We start from the raw sequence: 20000 nt of genomic DNA, 5'->3' as shown, positions 1-20000 counted from the left end.
GACACAGACAGACAGACAGACACAGACAGACAGACAGACACACACAGACAGACAGACACAGACAGACAGACACAGACAAACAGACAGACAGACACAGACAGACAGACAGACAGACAGACAGACACAGACAGACAGACACAGACAGACAGACACAGACAGACAGACACAGACAGACAGACACAGACAGACACAGACAGACAGACACAGACAGACACAGACAGACACAGACAGACACAGACAGACACAGACAGACACAGACAGACACAGACAGACAGACAGACAGACAGACAGACACAGACACAGACAGACAGACACAGACAGACAGACACAGACAGACAGACAGACAGACAGACAGACACAGACAGACAGACAGACAGACAGACAGACAGACAGACAGACAGACAGACAGACACAGACAGACAGACACAGACAGACAGACACAGACAGACACAGACACAGACAGACAGACAGACACAGACAGACAGACAGACACAGACAGACAGACACAGACAGACAGACAGACAGACACAGACAGACAGACACAGACACAGACAGACAGACACAGACAGACAGACACAGACAGACAGACACAGACAGACAGACACAGACAGACAGACACAGACAGACAGACAGACAGACACAGACAGACACAGACAGACAGACACAGACACACACAGACACAGGCCTGACCTCGGCCCTGCAGCACTCTACACCCTCTCTGGGTGTCCTCCGTTGTCCTCAACTTCTGCTGCTGGGAACAAACTCTATTCTGCCTTGTAATTGTCTGTAATGGGGTTCCCGAGTAGCACAGCGGTCTAAGGCACTGCATCTCAGTGCTAGAGTCGTCACTACAGAACTTGGTTCGATTCCATGCTGTATTACAACTGGCCGTGATTGGGAGTCCCATAGGGAGGCGCACAATTGGCCCAGTGTCGTTAGGGTTTGGCCGGGGTAGGCCATCATTGTAAATTAGAATTTGTTCTTAACTGACTTGTCTAGTTAAATAAAAATAACTTAAAAAATGTATATATAAAAATGCGAGTTTTCTGTTACTGAAGTGGAGAAAGGTGGTTGGGGTTACACAGTGTTTGTGTGTCTGTCTGTATGACGTGTGAATTCAATGTGTGTGCTCAGAGGAAAGGTGCTTGCGACAGGTGTGCGTGTTTGTCTGTGTTTTTGCGTGTGACCAAGTGTGTGCATCTTTGTGTGTGTGTTTATTGTTCTCAGTATCTCTCCCCTCTCTCTGTTTATCCAGATGCGTCGCTCCACAGACAGCAGTCCCTGCCCCACCGGCCCACCATCCCCATGGTGGCTCGTATAGCTGACCAGAACACCTCTGGGACCCCAGCCATGACAGAGAGAGAGGCATCCCGCCTGGATAAGTTTAAACAGGTCCTGGCTGGACCCAACACTGACCTTGGTATGTTGCTGGATATCAATTACAGATCTAAGATCAGACTCGTATAGGAATGGTGATCATAGGGATCATTGAACCCAATACCTTTTGAAGCTCTGATATGTGCTTCGTGTAGGAATGTTACCACTCAACCACACAGGTTCATCCCAATCCTGAACTAAACCATTTAGGGGAAAGATATCTGACCCGGTATCATTGTTTTGGGTTACTACACCTCCCCGTCTCACCTTTAATAGAAAACCCAGTTCACAGCTCTGTGGTAAAGAACTCTATCTGAGAAAACAAGCAGGGAAACATCTGCTGTGTTGTTCTAACGATGCCATATGAATAGCTGAGGGGGAACTAAACTCTGCCATCTGGCCAGTGGCCACCGTGCATAATCCAAGGGACGCAAATGATGCTTTTAGTTTTTACTTGCTCGTTCTATAGCTTTACCTCTACTGTACTCCTTTGAGACGAGATGGTGCTTTAACTTGTGATCCAAGGCCATAATGGGGTAACAGCAGTAGCTTTGGTATAGTTCTTCCATGGGCATTTATATGGCCGATTTGAACATTTGTTGTTGTTGTTGTGTGGTATGCTTTCAACTTCTAAGGGCTATTCTATGGAGGATTTAAAGTTCTATGGGTGATTTGATGGAGTCTATTCACCCTTTGACTTCCACTTGTTCTCCTATAAGTTTCAAGGTTTTGTTCTTTGTTAGTCCCCTAATCCTGCAGTATCTGTCTGGTTTATCAGCTCCGCCCTGGAAAGGCATGGGGGCAGATTGGTATGACTTGCATTGGAGCTGCTCGTGTGTGTGTGTGTGTGTGTGTGTGTGTGTGTGTGTGTGTGTGTGTGTGTGTGTGTGTGTGTGTGTGTGTGTGTGTGTGTGTGTGTGTGTGCGTGCGTGCTGTCAGACTCGCTCTTAGCCCTTTTGTACCGTTGATGATTTTCCCTGCAGTCGGCTTTTGTAATGCTCTGAATATCCTTGGATTGTGCTGTGTGATTGTGTGTGTGCTGTCTGTTCCGCCTCAATGATTCCAGCTTCCGTCGTTGTGCCTGAGCCAGATTTGAAGGCGTCTTAGCGAGGTTATACCTGTGAGGGAGTCAGTTCTGTTGTTTGAGTCATTGTGATAGCGCTGATTCAGCCCAGTTCCTGGATCATTTTGTGATGCTATGTGTCTCTGACTGTCTCTCTGGTTTATACAACCGGAGGTGAGCTATAAGTCATGAAGTGGTTCAGGGTCGTGCTGAGACATATGAGGGAATAGGATTAGTGAGGTGCTGAATGTCTAAGACCACCACTTCTGATTTTGAAAGGCAAAGACCGTAACAGGTTTGCCTTTTTTGCCACCCATTCCAGTTTCAATAGACACATGTGACCGGGACAACTCATGACTAAAGAAGGGTCCACTGTATAGAGCTTGATACACAACCTGTGGTTTTAATGTCACATGTACAAGTACAGCGAAATGCCTTTCTTGAAAACTCAAAACCCAACAATGCAATAATCAATAACAATATATTACTAGAAAAATACACAAGAAATAAGAATATGAAATACACAAAGTAAGTAATCATACTATATACTCAAAATATTTAAACAGTCAGTTCTAATACCATATTTACGTGTGCAGGGATACTGGAGTGATGGAGGTAGATAGGTATTTTTTATTTATTTTTATTTAATTAGGCAAGTCAGTTAAGAACAAATTGTTATTTACAATGACGGCCTACCGCGGGCCAAATCCTAACCCGGACAACGCTGGGTCAATGGTGCACCGCCCTATGGGACTCCCAATCACGGCCGGTTGTGATACAGCCTGGAATGTTTGAGTGAGCAAATGATGGAGTGAGTGTGTAGAGCCCAGTGAGTGCATAGAGACAGCGCGAGATTGAAATAAAAGGTCAAAAATGATACACGGTTAACACAGTCCGTGTAGCTAATTTGTTAGTCAGTCGTATTGCTTGGGGAGAGAAGCTGTTCAGGAGCCTGTTGGTGTCCGTTGATGTACCTCTTGCCGTGCGGCAGCAGGGAAAATATATATAAAGTATATGGCTTGGGTGGTTGACGATTTTCCGGGCCTTATTTTCACACCGCCTGATATAGAGATCCTGGATGGTAGAGAACTTGGCCCCACTGATGTACTGGGCTGTCCGCACAACCATCTGTAGCGCCATGCAATCGAGGGCGGTGCTATTGCCATACCAAGCAGTGATGCAGCTAGTCAATATGCTCTCAATGGTACATCTGTAGACCCTTTTGAGGTTTTGAGGGCCCATGTCAAACCTTTTCAACCACCATTTTAAGTCCTTAGTGATTTGGGCACAGATGAATTTGAAGATGTCTGCTTGCTCCACTGCCGCCCCATTGATGTTGATGGGGGCGTGTTCGCCAGCCCTGTTTCCTGAAGTCCACGATCAGCTTCCTGGTCCTGCTTACATTGAGGAAGAGGTTGTGGCTCTGTGACCACACTGCCAGGTCACTGACCACCTCCTTGTAGGCTGACTCATCGTCGCCGGTGACTAGGCCTACCATCGTCGTGTTATCAGCAAACTTGATAATGGTGTTGGAGTTGTGCATGGCCACAGTTGTTGAACAGGGAGTACAGGAACCGGACTAAGCACACACCCCTGTGGGGCCCCTGTATTAAGGGTCAGCATGGCGGAGGTTATGTTGCTTACCCTCACCACCTGGGGTCGGCCCGTCAGGATGTCCAGGATCCAGTTGTAGAGGGAGGTGTTCAGACCCAATGTCCTAAGCTTAGTGACGAGCTTGGAGGGGACAATGGTGTTGAACGCTGAGTTGTAGTCAATTAACCTCTATGGGACCCCTTCCCGTTCTCATCCCCGTAACGGGATTGCTTGATAAGATAGCATGGCGCGAAATTCAAAACAGCAAAAATCTAATTTCAATTTCTCAAACAATCAACTATTTTACACCATTTGAAAGATAAACATCTCCTTAATCCAACCACTTTGTCCGATTTCAAAGAGGCTTTACGGCGAAAGCATAAAGTTAGATTATGTTAGGACAGTACATAGACAAAAAATTACACACAGCCATTTTCAATGCTCGGACAGGCGTCACCAAAAGCAGAAAACCAGCTAAAATTATACACTAACCTTTGACAATCTTCATCAGATGACACTCCTAGGACATTATGTTAGACAATACATGCATTTTTTGTTCTATCAAGTTCATATTTCTATCCTAAAACAGCATTGTACATTGGCGCGTGACGTACAGAAAATGTATTTCCCCCAATACTTCCGGTGAATCAGCACTACAATTTACAAAAATACGCGTCATAAACGTTGATAGAATATTAAACTTTATTCAAAGAATTATAGATTAACATCTCCTGAATGCAACCGCATTGATAGATTTCAAAATAACTTTACTGGGAAAGCACACTTTGCAATAATCTGAATACTGTGCTCAGAAAAATACATTACGCAATACAGATTGCCGCCATTTTGGAGTCATCTAAATGCATAAATAGCATTAGAAATATTCACTTTCCTTTAATAATCTTCATCAGAAGGCACTTCCAGGAATCCCAGGTCCATAACAAATGTTGTTTTGTTCGATAAAGTTCATAATTTATGTCCAAAAAACTCCCATGTTGTTGCGCGTTCAGTAAGCGACGCAAAATGTAGGACGCGTGAGGAAAATGTCACGACGAAAAGTAAAAAAAAAAAAAATCTATTTACGTTCGTTCAAACATGTCAAACGTTGTATAGCATCAATCTTTAGGGCTTATATAACGTGAAACTTCAGTGATATTCCAACCGGACTCATGCATTGTCTTGAAAAACGTTTTGGAACAGAGCTACCTCTCGTGTGAACGCGCGCCAATGAACTGACATCCTTCCCTGGGTCACCAACTTCCCAGCCTTCTCATTCGGTCTCTGTTCATCATAGATGCCTCAAATAACTTTCTAACGACTGTTGACATCTAGTGGAAGCCTTAGGAAGTGCAAAATGAATCCTTAGTCACTGTGTGTTCGATTGCCAATGACTTGAAAAACCTACAGGCACCAGAATTTTTCATTTCCTGGTTGTATTTCTCTCAGGTTTTTGCCTGCCATATGAGTTCTGTTATCCTCACAGACACCATTCAAAGAGTTTTAGAAACTTCAGAGTGTTACTAATAATATGCATATTATAGATTCTGGGCCAGAGTGGTAACCTGTTTTAAATTGGGTACGTTTTTCATCTGGCCGTGAAAATACTGCCCCCTAGCCCAGACAGGTTAACAGCATTCTCACATAGGTATTCCTCTTATCTAGGTTGCTGAGGGCAGTGTGGAGTGCAATTGAGCTTGGTCATCTTAAAACGTGGGGATTACAGACTGGGACAAGGAGAGGTTGAAAATGACTGTGTATTTGCCTGCCAACTGTTCTGCACGTGCCCTGGAATACCGTCGGGGCCCGGAGAGCGAGATCACCCAATCTTCTGGGTTGGTGACATCCCTCACACCTGGCTCGATGTTGTTGTCAAAGCGTGCATAATATACATTGTGTTCGTCAGGCATCGTTGGGCAGATCACGGTTGGGTCTTCCTTTGTAATACATAATGGACTGTAGTTCCTGCCATATACGGTGGGTGGCGGAGTCTGTGTAATGATTCCACCTTATTCCTATATTATCCTTTTGCTCGTTTGATTAGTTTGCGGAGGTCATAGCAGGCCTTCTTGTAATTATTCCTGTCTTTGGCCGTAGTATCAGGGTTGTCTAAGATGGCTCTGTGTGAGGTAGCCCTGTTCTTTAGTTTAGTGCCAACCTCTGTGTTAATCCAGGGCTTTTGATAGGGAAAGATGCAAAACCTCATCGTGGGTACTACATCGCTGATGCATTTTCTAATGAAGTCGGTGACGGAGGTGGTTAGCTCGTCAATGTTGGAGCTGGAGTCTCGAAACATATTCCAATCAGCGCTAGCAAAGCAGTCCTGTAGCGTAACCTCTGATTCTGGTGACCATTTCTCTTTTGAGCGAATCGCGGGTAGTTCTTGTTTGAGTTTCTGCTTGTAAACAGGAAGCAAGAGTACAGAGTCATGATCTGATTTTGCCAAATGGATGACGAGGGAGGGCCTTGTATGCTTGCTTGACAGGGTAGAACAGCAGTGGTCTAGTCCTTTATCGCCCATAGCTGCTTTGGAGAAGTGTTGATGGAAGTTAGGCGTCACATGACTTTGTGACGGCATATTAAAGTTGCCGGCAACCAGAAAGGCAGTGTAGGTTTTCCTGCTTGTTTATAGCGTTATAACCTTTTAGTACAGTTTGTTAAGCGCCAGCTTGTTATTTTTATTGTCTTGAGGTGGAATGCATACAGCAGTCACGATAACAGCTGAAGTAGAAGGGTCGGCATTTGACCATCAGGTATTCAAAGACGGGTGAACAGGGGGTCAACACTTCCACCGGGCTGGAATTAGCACACCAGTTGTACTTGATGAAGAGGCAAACCACTTCCCCCCTCGATTTCCCCGACTTCACTGTCCTGTCTGCATGAAAATACCTTGCATAAGAAGAGTCCTTAGCCGTGGTATATTGGCCCTATACCACACCACCTTGGGCCTTATTGCTTAAGTATACCATGGGTTTGACAAAACATGCATTTTACTTCTCTAACATTGTTGGTAACCAGTTTATAATAGCAATAGGGCACCTCGGGTTTGTGGTATATGGCCAATATACCACGACTGACGGCTGTATCCAGGCACTCTGTGTTGTGCATTAGAACAGCCATTAGCTGTGGTATATTGGCCAAACACCACGACCCCTTGGGCCTTATTGCGTAAACATGTCCCTAAAAACAGCAATTTACAATGTTTCCCTTTGTTTACACCCTGCGTGAATGTTTGTTGGTCCTGTCGCCGTGACTATGAAAGGCTAGCTTCACTGCCGTTAACTTTAGCCGACGTTAGCTTCTATGCTAACAGACTTTTCTAAATGAATTAAACTATCAAAACATCATCAAAAAAATAACAATTTGCTATGTTATTACACTCTGCTGAACTTGGTGTTTAATTTCCTATTCTTTCTAACTCGCTCACCATAATGATAACGTTTAAAATGTTTTGTTTACCTGGTGGTTCTCTCTTCAGTTTTCAGTTGGGTCTCACTGACTCACTAACCAGGCAGTGTAGCGTGAGAGCCACTGTAGAGCGAGAGCGCGTGAAGCAACCACTAGAGAGAGCAGCTCTCTCTGTGGGCCAAAAGAAGCACAACACCCCTTGACTCTAAATACTGTCAATGATTACAAAATACCAAAGATTAGGCTACCAGATATCTCACATTCTCCCACATTTCATGTCGGCAACACGGGGAACGCAAAAAAACTACTATTAATACAGAAACGATTTCCCCTTTTTCACAGCAACAGTTTCCTTTTTTCTTTGACCTTAGAAACTAGGACCAACAATAGTATCCTGCCTCTGACCATACTGGTATATGAATTCATCAATATAATACCAACCGACCTCTTGACCTTGGGGGGTTTATTTATTTAAAGCATTGTACTGCCGTTGTGCTACAGTAACGCGTAATTAATAAAGATGGTACCATATGTATAATGCAGTTTAAAACCATGCTATTTCAATGAGGCAATACCATGGTATTATTTAGGATCATGGTAGTACCATACTTCAAAGCTAAAACCATCGGAATTGGGGTAAGTAACTGCCGATCTGATGTTCAAGAGTTCTTGTTGGTTGTAAGAAATGATAGAGGATATATTTATTGAAAATAGAGTAAAAATAAATGGCAAAATAATCACAAAATAGCAAAGTTCTGTCGAAGCTTGCAAAACGGCGGCAATCCAGTATGGCGCTATCTTGTGAGGTCATAGGAGGATTTAATGCCATCCATATACCAATACATGTCTTCATCTTGTCGTATGTGTATTATTATGGACTCCTGAGGGGAGGGAGATTGGGGGGGGGGGGGGTATGGAGGCTGGGAGGGTCAGCAGGGAACAGTCAGTGATTCTAAGTCTGTCAACAGTGATTACACCAGGCCAGCAGTCGGGATCTGCTTTTTAAATGGAGTTGTTGCTGCTTTATTACATATCCAAACTGACTAGCCAGACACACGATGCCAGCGATGAAATATGAACTTAATTCAGAGGCCATAATTAAGAGACACGGAGGTAGAGGGCAAAACAGACAGTGAGAGAGAGGGAGATAGATCGATTGATGGAGAGAAAGAGAGATCCTGTTGACAGAGATGGATGGTTGTGTTGTCCTGTGGTTGAGGTGGCTGACCTGGTTTTTGTCCTGGTCTCCCCTCTGTGACATCAAATTGTATTGGTCACATACACATGCTTAGCAGATGTTAATGCGATTGTAGCGAAATGCTTGCGAAGAAAAGTGATTGTGTATTACACCTGCGTGTAGTGCAATCAATATGCTGATAGAATTTAGGTAGCCTTGTTCTCAAATTTACTTTGTTAAAATCCCCAGTTACATTAAATGCAGCCTCAGGATATAGGGTTTCCAGTTTGCATAGAGTCCAGTGAAGTTTCTTGAGGGCCGTCTTGGTGTCTGTTTGATGGGGAATGTACACTGCTGTCACGATAACTGCCGAGAATTCTCTTGGGAGATAATATGGCCGGCATTTGATTGTGAGGAATTCTATGTTAGGTGAACAAAAGGACTTGAGTTCCTGTATGTTATGATTACACCATGCGTCGTTAATCATGAATCATACACCCCCGCCCTTCCTCTTCCCAGAGATGTGTTGCATGGAAAAGCCCGGTGGCTGAACTGATTCCGACAACAAATCCCGAGGGAGCCATGTTTCCGTGAAACAGAGAATTTTACAATCTCTTATGTCTCTTTGGAAGGCAACCCTTGCTCGAATTTCATCTACCTTGTTGTCAAGAGACTGGACATTGGCGAGTAGTATACTCTGGAGCGGTGGGCGATTGTGCACGTTTACGGACCTGACCAGAAGGCCGCTCCGTCTGCCTCTTCTGCGGCGCCGTTGTTTTGGGCCGGCTTCTGGAATTAGGTCCATTGTCCTGGGTGGTGGTCCAAACAGAGGATCCTCTTCAGGAAAATTGTATTCCTGGTCGTAATATTGGTAAGTTGACGTCGCTCATATATCCAATAGTTCTTCCCGGCTGTATGTAATAAGACTTACGATTTCCTGGGGTAAAAATGTAAGAAATAAAAAAACAAAATATTGCATAGTTTCCTAAGGACTCGAAGCGAGGTGACCATCTCTGTCGGCGTCATCTTACTTTTTTCATCCCAGCATCTGTAGAATTACATAGCCATTTATCAGTCCTTTTACCACCAACAGCACTCGCTTAAACCTCCATCTCTCTCGCTCTGTCACTCTTTCTCGCTCAAACCTCATCTACTCATCCCTCTCTCAATCATACAGCTATCATTCCGGGGAGACGCTGCCCTCTAGTGTAGAACGACCCCTGACTTGTGTCCTTGATGTTGGGGGATGTGTGTGTGTGTGTGTGTGTCAGGGAAGCTGTGTGTGTGTGTGTGTGCGTGCGCTTCATTCTTTCTTCAGCCTGATGGATTTCAGCCTGGTTTGTGGCTTTAGCCCTCCATCATGTTGGGGATTTGTCTCCAGAGGTGTGTGTGAACAACTGACTGACTGCTCCACTCTCTGCTCTCACCTGTTTAACGATTAGAAGATGAGGCATGGGAGAGAGCAAGGCTAAAACCGTTAGGCCTAAAAAATGAATCACTTTTTCTTGTCATTCCCAGTTCCTATGATCTTAATTGTCTTTTCTAAATCTTTGTGACAATCAGGTACTTTGGTCTGTCTATGTCAGGATTTCTGGGTTTCGGCAGACAGAGCAGTGAACCTGGCAGAGGTAGGCAGGCTGACAGAGCGGAACAGAGCAGGCTTTACGGCACTAAGGCCACATAGACCATGGCAAGAGCAGGCCAAACCCATTTATCACCACAGAGTGAGAATATGACTGGATCTCATTCACAGCCTCTTATCTTTGTCTCCCCTTCTCTCTCCCTTTTGCTGTCTATCTTTCTCTCTCATTCTCACTCTGTCACCTGTCTCTCCCCCACCCTGCTCTCTCTGAAAAGTCATTTAAATGAGTTTAATACTTTCTCATAATGTAATATATTAAGGCACAGTTTTTAAATATTTGATCAATCGCATAAAAATCAACATATCAGCCAGATCGGAATGACACTTCAGCGCGTCTGTGAGTGCACTCATTACCTCTATGTAAAACGAGTGGGCTGTTGCTCAAGTTGAGAGAGACAGTCGGACATTGCAGCAGCAGGCAGTCGTAGACTATGAAATATAATAGTGAACAGAACAAGTTAACTTGGTAGCGAATTCAAAACATATCTTGTCGCCCGGCTATTTATTGCTCTAGTTAACTGTTTAACTATTATTAGCATGTATTAATGGTTTCATCATGTCCCAAAAACGACATTGTATGATTCATTTTAGGGCTGACCCTATTTAGTTGACCAGCCGATTGTTTGGTCGATAGGCTGTTGGTCGACCAAGGTTTCTTTTAATTGACCAGTGGCAAAGGGTGGCTACTGTGAAGAATCTCAAATATTAAATATATTTTGATTTGTGTAACACTTTTTTTGGCTACTACATGATTCCATATGTGTTCATAGTTTTGATTTCTTCACTATTATTCTACAATGTAGATAATAGTAAAAATAAAGAAACTCTGCAATGAGTAGGTGTGTCCAAACCTTTGACTGGTACTGTATATATAAAAAATTGGGCACGAGACACTTGTCTCATTCATGCCTGTCTGAGTGGACTAATTCATTGTGGAGGCCGCGGTGGTGGCATACCAGTATCACCTGTAGTACATTTACTGTTAATTAACATCATTTTGAATCTACGTTGCTTGTTTGGTTATGTAATTTCTGTTAATGCATTCAGTTTATTATTATTATTATTATTTTTATTATTATTATTATGGTCTTACAGTTGTCATTGTAGGAGTGGACACGTAGTTTGCAGAGCGCAGACTCTAGTCTACACGCGATAAAGTTTGGGTTTATTTCATTCCATTTACGAGTTGTCAATTTATTCATTGTCTTTTGTTTGGAGCACTGTTGTCAATCTTGAGTGAAGACACGCACCTGATTAAGCTTATAGAAGTAGAACTAGTCTACCTGGCCTGTGCGCAATTGTAGGCCTTTAAGTGTGCCCATTTGGGGATCTCATAGCATTTCTGATTGTCTTAACTCACCAGCAGTCTTGAGCTTCTCAAATAAATGTTTTCTTTGCCTCAAACAGCAAGTAAACAAAGTCTGTTTCTACATCCATTGAGAATGACAATAGTTCCTCAACGTAGCCTATTTGAAAAATCTCAGCATGAAAGTGGGGAAAAAATGTCCTGATCCGGTGGAAACGTCATAAAATTAGGCCTATCTGATTACTTCATATCCCTTGCGATAAATATGACTAAACTAGAAAATACAATACATATTTCCTGAAAAAAATGTGTGGACTTGCTTCAGCTATATAAGCCTAACATAGTCATTTGAACTTTGAGATATATATATATATATATGCAACAGTTTCAAAGATTTTACTGAGTTAGTGCATATAAGGAAATCAGTCAATTGAAATAAATTCATTAGGCCCTAATCTATGGATTTCACATGACTAGGTGGGGGCACAGCCATGGGTGGGCCCACCGACTTGGGAGCCAGGCCCAGCCAATCAGAATTAGTTTTTCTCCACAAAAGGGCTTTATTACAGAAAGAAATCCTCAGTTTCATTAGCTGTTCGGGTGGCTGGTCTCAGACGATCCCGCAGGTGAAGAAGCCGGATGTGGAGGTCCTGGGCTGGCGTGGTCACACTTGGTCTGCGATTGTGAGGCCGGTTGGACGTACTGCAAAATTCTCTAAAACGATGTTGGAGGCGGCTCATGTTAGAGAAATTAACTTTCAATTCTCTTCCAACTGCTCGGGTGGACATTCCTGCAGTCAGCATGCAAATTGCACGCTCCATCAAAACTTGAGACATCTGTGGCTTTGTGTTGTGATGAAACTGCAACTTTTTGAATGGTCTTTTATTGTCCCCAGCACAAGGTGCTACTTGTAGACAAAATGAAAATCTGACCCACTTCGATTCTGATTATTCTGTGTCTGAACCAGTTTGATTTAATTGATCTGCTGCATGTTATCTTGAATAGGCCAAGTCACTTTTCAGGTCAGAGAAGATCGACAAAGTGTTGTCAAATTGGGCATCCTTAAAATCCTACAATATGTTTACATTACAATAACGGGTTTAAAGTATCCATAACAATCTACATCAGATTTTTGTTGCATTTTGGCTTTTTCCCAACAATGAGTCTGACTTTTGAAGGGTTCTTGTAGGTCGCCTCACATTTTCAATGAGTGAATTATTTTTAGAGGTCGACCGATTTTATGATTTTTCAACGCCGATACCGATTATTGGAGGGCCAAGAAAAAGCCGATGCCGATTTCTCTTTTTTTTTTTTTTTTTAAATAAATGTTTTAGTATTATTATTATTATTATTATTATTATTATTATTATTTTAGTTTTTTATTTGTAATAATGACAATTACAACAATACTGAATTAACACTTATTTTAACTTAATATAATACATCAATAAAATCAATTTAGCCTCAAATAAATAATGAAACATGTTCAATTTGGTTTAAATAATGCAAAAACAAAGTGTTGGAGAAGAAAGTAAAAGTGCAATATGTGCCATGTAAGAAAGCTAACGTTTAAGTGCCTTGCTCAGAACAAGAGAACAAATGAAAGCTGGTGGTTCCTTTTAACATGAGTCTTCAATATTCCCAGGTAAGAAGTTTTAGGTTGTAGTTTTATAGGAATTATAGGACTATTTCTCTCTATACGATTTGTATTTCATATACCTTTGACTATTGGATGTTCTTATAGGCACTTTAGTATTGCCAGTGTAACAGTATAGCTTCCGTCCCTCTCCTCGCTCCTACCTGGGCTCGAACCAGGAACACATCGACAACAGCCACCCTCGAAGCAGCGTTACCCATGCAGAGCAAGGGGAACAACTACTCCAAGTCTCAGAGCAAGTGACGTTTGAAACGCTATTAGCGCGCACCCGCTAACTAGCTAGCCATTTCACATCGGTTACACCAGCCTAATCTTGGGAGTTGACAGGCTTGAAGTCATAAACAGGGTAGTGCATTGCGAAGGGCTGCTGGCAAAACGCAGTAAAGTGCTGTTTGAATGAATACTTACGAACCTGCTGGTGCCTACCACCGCTCAGTCAGACTGCTCTATCAAATCATAGACTTAAATATAATATAATAAACACACAGAATTACGAGCCTTAGGTCATTAATATGGTCGAATCCGGAAACTATCATCTCGAAAACAAATGTTTTTTTCTTTCAGTGAAATACGGAACCGTTCCGTATTTCATCTAACGGGTGGCATCCCTAAGTCTAAATATTCCTGTTACATTGCACAACCTTCAATGTTATGTCATAATTACGTAAAATTCTGGCAAATTAGTTCGCAACGAGCCAGGCAATGAACGCGAGCAGTGACACAATTTCATGTTAGCTGGCAATAGTAACTAAATATGCATGTTTAAAAATATATACTTGTGTATTGATTTTAAAGAAAGGCATTGATGTTTATGGTTAGGTACATTGGCGCAACGACAGTGCTTTTTTCGTAAATGCGCTTGTTAAATCATCATCCGTTTGTCGAAGTAGGCTGTGATTCAATGAGAAATTAACAGGCACCGCATCGATTATATGTAACGCAGGACACGTTAGATAAACTAGTAATATCATCAACCATGTGTAGTTAACTAGTGATTATGTTAAGATTGATAGTTTTTTATAAGATAAGTTTAATGCTAGCTAGCAACTTACCTTGGCTTCTTGCTGCCCTCGCGTAACAGGTAGTCAGCCAGCCACGCAGGCTCCTCGTGGAGTGCAATGTAAGGCAGGTGCTTAGAGCGTTGGACTAGTAACCGGAAGGTTGCAAAAACGAATCCCCGAATCCCCCCTGAACAAGGCAGTTAACCCCCGTACCTAGGCCGTCATTGAAAATAAGAATGTGTTCTTAATCTGACTTGCCTAGTTAAATAAAGGTGTAAAACATTTTATTTTTTTTATTTGTTATGAAAACTTGAAATCGACCATTCCGATTAATCGGTCGACCTCTAATTATTTTATAAATGTTTTACAAATTTATGAATATTTTATATGTTAATGTTTTACATCAAGGGTGGTCAACCATCCTCCAGGAGAGCTATTGGGTGTGCAGGCTTTTGTTCCAATCCCCCTCTAACCAACCACATTTTAGAAATGAGCTGCTCAACCTGACCTTAATAAACTGACTCTGACGTTTCAGCAGTGCTGGATCAAAAGCCTGCACACTCAGCGCCTTTTCTTTGACCAAGGGTTGAACACGTGTTTTATACAGTTGCATAATAGTTATTTTACTTTGGGAGGGGTAAAGTGCAATGCTCAACAACAGTAGGCTACATGTGATCAGAGAGCAGCCTCCCAGTGTTGATACCACATTCATGCTAACTTTTTTTTGTAGTCCCTCGTGGCTCAGTTGGTAGAGCATGGTGTTTGCATCGCCAGGGTTGTGGGTACAAAAAAAGTATGAACACGTATGCACTCATTTCTGTAATTCGCTCAGGATAAGAGTGTCAGCTAAATAATACAAAATAAAATATATATATATGCCGCCAGTTGTTGGTCTTGGAAATTTGGTTAAAAATTATGAAGTCAAGGAAAAGTCATCAAATTCCTACTGCCAAAATGTGTATGTACCCTGTGTTTTACAAAAAAAGATTGTATGCAAAGTTAGCATTGAAAATATCCTGATTTGGGACCCGTTGAGTTCACGGACGTCCCCAGGCTAGGTTTCAGCTAAATCAGAGGGGTACAAAAGCAGTCCATGGGTTAGCCAGCTAACTTGCTGAAATATTTTGTTTTTGTTTTGGAAATATCAGCTTCAAATGGGAGGGCATGGTCTAATTCAGGGGTTCCCAACCTAGGGGGCACCAACATTTTGTGGGTAGGTGTGGGGCCTTCTTTGATTTGCCTGAGGAAAACACCACTCTGATGCACATGGGAATATCTTTTGGTTTGTCTCTGACATTCAGAAGCTGAGCTACGACCTTCTAAAGTGGAGGAGCAAAAATAAATTGACTTTTCTTGGGGAAGTGTGAATCTTATTTTTTCCTAGATTTTTTTATTTGTAAATATTTTCTTGGAATGTATGACTCTTATTTTTTCCTCTTTTTTAAAAAAAAATATTTTTTTATTTGTAAATATTTTTTATTTTTACTTTTACCCCTTTTTTTCATGGTATCTAATTGGTAGTTAGTCTTGTCCCATCACTGCAACTCCCGTACGGACTCGGGAGAGGCTACGGTCGAGAGCCTTGCGTCCTCCGAAACACGACCAAACGTCCAAATGCCGCGCTTAACCCGGAAGCCAGCAACACCGTGTCGGAGGAAACACCGTACACCTGGCGACCATGTCAGCGAGCATGCGCCCCACTCGCCACATGAGTCGCTAGAGCGCAATGGGACAAGCACATCCCTGCCGACTAAACCTTCCCCTAACCCGGATAAAGCTTGGCCAATTGTGCGCCGTCCCATGGGTCTCCGGGTCGCGGCTGGCTGCGACAGAGCCTAGCAACTGCGATGCAGTGCCTTAACCTCTTGGGGCTAGGTGGGACGCTAGCGTGCCACCCGTGGTGCACTCCATCAACAGCAGGTGCATTTCAAGAGCGGCAAATTTGAATCCAAATAAATGTCAAAATTCAAATTTTTCAAAAATACAACTATGTTACACCATTTGAAAGATAAACATCTCCTTAATCTAACCACGTTTTACGATTTCAAAAAGGTTTTACGGCGAAAGCATAAATTTAGAGTATGTTAGGACAGTACATTTACAAGAGTTGTGTGTAATGTTTTGTCAAGTCAAAGACAGGGTCACCAAAACCATAAAACCAGCTAAAATGATGCACTAACCTTTTACAATCTCCATCAGATGACACTCCTATGACATTATGTTAGACATTGCATGCATTTTTAGTTCTATCAAGTTCATATTTATATCGAAAAACAGCGTTTTACTATGGCATTGATGTTGAGGAAATCGTTTCCCTCCAATAACCGGCAGTCAAGTCAGCGTCACAAATTAAATAATTAAAATTAGAAAACATTGGTAAAATATTATATTGTCATTTAAAGAATTATAGATTTACATCTCTTGAACGCAATCAACTTGCCAGATTTAAAAATAACCTTACTGGGAAATCACACTTTGCAATAATCTGAGCACTGTGCCCAGAAAAATACGCGTTGCGATACAGACTAGACGTCATGTTGGGGAGATCTAAAATCGAAAATACTATGTAAATAATCCATTACCTTTGATTCTCTTCATCAGATGTCACTTCCAGGTATCACAGGTCCATAACGAATGTAGTTTTGTTCAAAAAAGCTCATCATTTATGACCAAAAATCTCCGTCTCGTTAGCACATGATGTCAGCCAGCCGGACTTCTCGTCATGAACGAGGGGAAAAAATATATTTCCGTTCGTTCAAACATGTCAAACGTTGTATAGCATAAATCATTAGGGCCTTTTTTAACCAGAACATGAATAATATTCAAGGTGGACGAATGCATACTCTTTTATAACGTATTGGAACGAGGGTACCCAACATCAACTAGCGCGCCAGGTGTCTAATGGGACATCACCGTTCCATGGCTCTTGTTCGGTCAGATCTCCCTCCAGAAGACTCAAAACACTTTGTAAAGGCTGGTGACATCTAGTGGAAGCAATAGGAAGTGCCAAAATATTCCTAAACCCCTGTGTTTTTCAATGGGATAGGTTTAAAGTCAATACAACACATCAGGTATCCACTTCCTGTCAGAAAATGTCTCAGGGTTTTGCCTGCCAAATGAGTTCTGTTATACTCACAGACACCATTCAAACAGTTTTGGAAACTTTAGAGTGTTTTCTATCCATATATAATAAGTATATGCATATTGTAGTTACTGGGTAGGATTAGTAACCAGATTAAATCGGGTACATTTTTTTTATCCAGACGTGCAAATGCTGCCCCCTAGACCCAACAGGTTAAACAGTTAGCAACTGCGATGCAGTGCCTTAGACCACTGCGCCACTCGGGAGGCACACAATGTGTGACTCTGTCGCTATCAATTGATCTAGTCACTTTCTGTAAAACGGAGTATGTATGCACTACCGTTCAAAAGTTTGGGGTTGCTTAGAAATGTCCTTGTTTTCCATGAAAACATACATGAAATGAGTTGGAAATATAGTCAAGACGTTGACAAGGTTATAAATAATGATATTTAAGTGAAATAAATTGTGTCCTTCTAACTTTGCTTTTGTCAAACAATCCTCCATTTGCAGCAATTACAGCCTTGCAGACCTTTTTGGCATTCTAGTTGTCAATTTGTTGAGATAATCTGAGGAGATTTCACCCCATGCTTCCTGAAGCACCTCCCACAAATTGGATTGGCTTGATGGGGACTTCTTACGGTCAAGCTGCTCCCACGAGCTCAATAGGGTTGAGATCCGGTGACTCTGCTGGCCACTCCATTATAGACAGAATTCCAGCTATACCAATACCTTCCCTAAATAGTTCTTGCATAGTTTGGAGCTGTGCTTTGGGTCATTGTCCTGTTGTCAGAGGAAATTGGCACCAATTAAGCCCCGATCCTTGTGATCCGAACACCTCAAGCTTAGATTTTTCTGTCCAGTGTTTGTGTTATTTTGCCCATCTTAATCTTTTATTTTTATTGGCCAGTCTGAGATATGGCTTTTTCTTTGCAACTCTGCCTAGAAGGCCAGCATCCCGGAGTCGCCTCTTCACTGTTGACATTGAGGCTGGTACTATTTAATGAAGCTGCCAGTTGAGGACTTGTGAGAGGCGTCTGTTTCTCAAACTAGACACACTAATGTACTTGTCCTCTTGCTCAGTTGTGCACCGGGGCCTCCCACTCCTCTTTCTATTCTGGTTAGAGCCAGTTTGCACTGTTCTGTGAAGGGAGTAGTACACGGCATTGGTTTCTTGGCAATTTTTCGCATGGAATAGCCTTCATTTCTCAGAACAAGAATAGACTGACGAGTTTCAGAAGAAAGTTCTTTGGTTCTGGCCATTTTGAGCCTGTAATCGAACCCACAAATGCTGATGCTCCAGATACTCAACTAGTCTAAAGAAGGTCAGTTTTATTGCTTCTTTAATCAGCACAACAGTTTTCAGCTGTGCTTACATAATTGCAAAAGGGTTTTCTAATGATCAATTAGCCTTTTTAAAATGATAAAGTTGGATTAGCTAACACAACGTGGCATTGGAACACAGGAGTGATGATTGCTGATAATGGGTCTCTGTTCGCCTATGTCGATATTTCAGTAAAAATCAGCCGTTTCCAGCTACAATAGTAATTTACATGTCTACACTGTATTTCTGATCAATTTGATGTTATTTTAATGGACAAAAAAATGTGATTTTCTTTTAAAAACAAGGACATTTCTAAGTGATTCCAAACTTTTGAACGGTATTGTAATTAAATTGAGGGTTAATATAAATTATCATAAAACATATTTGGTAGCGGAATAACATTTTGTGAAATGTGGTCTGTACTTTATTTTTATTTTCCATTATAATTATAATGTATTATGATTAAATAGCCTACCTAAAAGAAATCATGAGTCTGGTTAAACTACCGTAATTTCCGGACGATAAGCCGCAACTTTTTTCCCACGCTTTGAACGTCGTGGCTTAAACAATGACGTGGCTAATATATGGATTTTTCCCGCTTTCAATTTTTTTTTCTCCAAAAAAACACATTCTGTGACGTGCTCAGTTTTTTGGGCGGCATGAAGCTTTCATTAGACCAATGAAATTGCCGAACGGGTTAAGGTCAAACATCTTTTTTGTTTACTGTTTAGATTAAATCGAGCGCTCTCAAACTTCCCATCATTCTGATTACGGTAGTCATTTTGTCACTCTGATTCCTGGGGGTACAACAAAGTATTTGCAGCCACTCAACATCAGTGTAAATCGTGCATTTAAGGTGGCGCTCCGTGTTCAGCGGGAGGCTTGGATGACAAGTGGGGAGAAATCCTTCACTAAAACGGGCCGCATGCGAAGAGCAACTTATGGTCAAGTCTGCCAGTGGGTCCTGACAGCGTGGAGCATTGTCAAAAAATCCACTATCATCAACGGGTTTCGAAAGGCTGGACTGCTGCATGTTGAAGAAGGCTCAGTGGGGGATTTGCCTCTGGATGAAAGTGACGAGAGTGACAATGAAAACGATCCAATATCGGACGAAGCAATTCTGAGGCTATTCAACTCCGACACCGAAGGAGATGGTTTCAGTGCACAGGAGGAGGAAGATAGTGACCAATGACTTTCTTGGTAGGCTACTGTTTACTGCTAATTTAAAATTTTTTGTTACAAGCCGTGTTTCGTTAAAGCCTGTGTAAAGTTCATTTGTTTCAATGTACCGGTAGGCACCTGCGGCTTATAGACATGTGCGGCTTATTTACAGTGCCTTGCGAAAGTATTCGGCCCCCTTGAACTTTTCGACCTTT

At 42.1% G+C, this 20000-nt stretch overlaps 1 protein-coding gene across 3 annotated transcripts in view; it reads left to right on the top strand.

Moving 5' to 3' along the window:
* The window catches only part of tbc1d22a (TBC1 domain family, member 22a), a 217091-nt gene that overhangs the window by 7674 nt on the left and 189417 nt on the right, over positions 1-20000 (top strand). For all 3 annotated transcript variants that reach the window (XM_014152784.3, XM_014152781.3, XM_014152782.3), the window contains exon 5: positions 1256-1420. In XM_014152784.3, coding sequence (XP_014008259.1) covers positions 1256-1420 — 165 coding nt within the window. The remainder of the gene's footprint in view (positions 1-1255; positions 1421-20000) is intronic.

The sequence above is a fragment of the Salmo salar genome, chromosome 17 (genome assembly GCF_965601325.2).
Source record: "Salmo salar chromosome 17, fSalSal1, whole genome shotgun sequence".
Taxonomy (NCBI): Eukaryota; Metazoa; Chordata; class Actinopteri; order Salmoniformes; family Salmonidae; genus Salmo; species Salmo salar.
Note: the sequence above shows the minus strand (reverse complement) of the source record. Positions and strands in the feature narration are given on the sequence as shown.